This window comes from Penaeus chinensis, chromosome 36 (genome assembly GCF_019202785.1).
Source record: "Penaeus chinensis breed Huanghai No. 1 chromosome 36, ASM1920278v2, whole genome shotgun sequence".
In the NCBI taxonomy this organism is placed as follows: Eukaryota; Metazoa; Arthropoda; class Malacostraca; order Decapoda; family Penaeidae; genus Penaeus; species Penaeus chinensis.
The window spans coordinates 29,106,367-29,108,866 of NC_061854.1; the positions used below are offsets into that span (position 1 = coordinate 29,106,367).

The 2,500-nt window shown below is 47.9% G+C and overlaps 1 protein-coding gene across 2 annotated transcripts in view; it reads right to left on the minus strand.

Moving 5' to 3' along the window:
• LOC125045047 overlaps window positions 1-2,500 on the minus strand; it is a 170,224-nt gene that overhangs the window by 12,494 nt on the left and 155,230 nt on the right. For both annotated transcript variants that reach the window (XM_047642092.1, XM_047642093.1), the window contains 2 exons: window positions 780-1,091; window positions 381-532 (listed from right to left, as the gene is read on the minus strand). In XM_047642092.1, coding sequence (XP_047498048.1) covers window positions 381-532; window positions 780-1,040 — 413 coding nt within the window. In that variant the 5' untranslated portion in view covers window positions 1,041-1,091. The remainder of the gene's footprint in view (window positions 1-380; window positions 533-779; window positions 1,092-2,500) is intronic.

The window sequence follows — 2,500 nt, forward strand, 5'->3', positions numbered from 1 at the left end:
CAGGCTGTAAAGTGTAGAAGCTATGTTGTGGGTAACACGTACGAACATCCACGCACGCATGCACAACCCTCTCTCTCTCTCTCTCTCTCTCTCTCTCTCTCTCTCTCTCTCTCTCTCTCTCTCTCTCTCTCTCTCTCTCTCTCTCTCTCTCTCTCTCTCTCTCTCTCTCCCCCCCTCTCTCTCTCTCTCCCCTCTCCCTCTCCCTCTCCCTCTCCCTCTCCCTCTCTCTCTCCCTCTCTCTCTCCCTCTCTCCCTCTTCGTTTCCTTCTCTCTCTCTCTCCCTCTTCTTCTCCTTCCCTCTCACGCTCACTCTCACTCTCCCTCTCCCTCTCCCTCTCCCTTTCCCTCTCCCTCTCCCTCTCTCCCTCTGTCACACTGACCTCCGCCGTCGCCTTCGCCCGGAGGGAGGCGGCACGCAGCAGGAGGCGGGGGACGCGGCGCACAGGTTGAAGAGTCCCAGCAGGTAGAGCGCCGTCAGCACCGACGTGGTCACCGCACCCGAACAAGACCCCGCGCCTGCCCGTCTTGCTACCTGAGGAAACGTTATCAAACGTTATCGTCCCGGAAAAATAAATAAATAGACAGATATAAAATAGATAGATAGATAGATGTCTCTAGTGAGATGCAGGTTAATATGTAGTACAAGAAGATAACGTCTTCTTCACAACGACAGAGAACACATGAAAATTGTATATTCCAAATCTAATAACCAACAAATAGTTTAGTCCTCTCCGCAAGATAAAGAAAACGGAAGCCCACAGACTACGGCGAGCCCATACCTCCTCCAGAGAACGCCAGTCGCTGAGGTCGGAGTGCTTGAGGGCGTCCACGTAGGCCAGAGTGTCAGCCTCGGAGGGGAAGCCGTAGTGGAGGAGCGCCTCCTGGGCCGCGGGGCTGGTGGCGAGGGGCGGCTGCATGAAGGCGCCGTCGGGAGAGGGCGGCTGCATGAACGAGCTGTCTGGCGGCGGGGGCTGCATGAAGGGGCTCGGGACCACGACGCCACCGGTGCTGACGCTGATGAGGGGGGGCGGACCTGGCATGGTGTTGGGCGGGTCCTGTGCTTGCTCACACGGCGCCGCCCATCACACGCTCTGGGGGCGGGAAGGAGAGGGTCAGTGCAAACTTACTGAGGAGCTGAATGCAGCTTAAATAGTACATTTTAGACCCAAAATGAACCGTCCTACTGTGTTCTTGCATTGGGGCACAGACAGAATAGGATTTCATTTCTGCGCGCAAGCACACAGAAACGTGTGTGTGTGTGTGTGTGTGTGTGTGTGTGTGTGTGTGTGTGTGTGTGTGTGTGTGTGTGTGTGTGTGTGTGTGTGTGTGTGTGTGTGTAATTGTGACCATGCTTATACCGTGGTTGAATTCCTTAATTCTTTACCCGCTTTACATCGAGCATTTCGAAATGCATAAATGGATGTGAAGGAGTAACATCGGTCGACCATAACCCGCAGAACGCGTTGACGGTCGCCTACTGCAAAACTAAAGATTAAAAGGGCTACAGACGACGCCACGCACTCCCACGCGGCGGAGGATCTAGGCAGTCACAACACACACTCCTCCCCCCTCCTCGCCATACACTGTGTAAAGGGAATGACACCGTAACCTCTTTTTCTATTCACCGCTTGTCATTGTCGGTTTCTTGAAGATGGTCATTAACATATGAACTCCCTTCTGTATATCTTATTACTCAGATATTCTCCATAAACTTTCTCCTTTATTGATCCCATTGAATAGTCAACGAGCAATGACAATGGTGTTTTTGGTGTCAGTCTAAAGGTAGAGTTATAGGCCTATACGGGAGAGACGAAACATGCCGGTCTAGAGGCACTGGATACCGTTTCTTGTCCTCGTTGGTAATTTTAAGATCTTGATATAAAAGCAATACAATTCGCGTATATGTTTAAATTATCTACTGACAAAGGCAATTCTCCCTCTCCCAGTTTGCCTCAGAGTAATGATGTAAGTAAAATGTAGGTGTAATATATAAAAATATATATGTAGCACTTTCTTTCTAAAATGAACAACTGTATGTCTGAATAGGAAGAGCAAAGATGCACGAACAGCAACAGTAATTTGGACACTAAACAATATTCATAGTATATGAAAAATATCAGCGTCCTATCGTAATATCACTTTCCCTGCAGCTATCGTAGCCAACAAATCTTTTTTTCTTTCTTTCTTTCTTTCTTTTTCTCTTTTTTTTTTTTTTTTTTTTTTTGGGGGGGGGGGGTCGCTCTTTGACATGTCACTGAACGCTGAAATGTATTTTGTGGTCATTTATTTAACGTGTATCACATGTTCCTTGACTGCCTTGATTTGCAGCAAAATAGAAGGAAATTGTATTCTAATTTAGTTTCAATAAGCTCTTGTTACCAACTCTTTGTTTTCCCGACTCATTTTATTAGAGCAATTTTCGTCTGCTGTTAATGCCTAAAGATCTAATTTACATTCGAACTTAATCTGCCTACATCGCCAAGCATAAAGTTCTATGCCT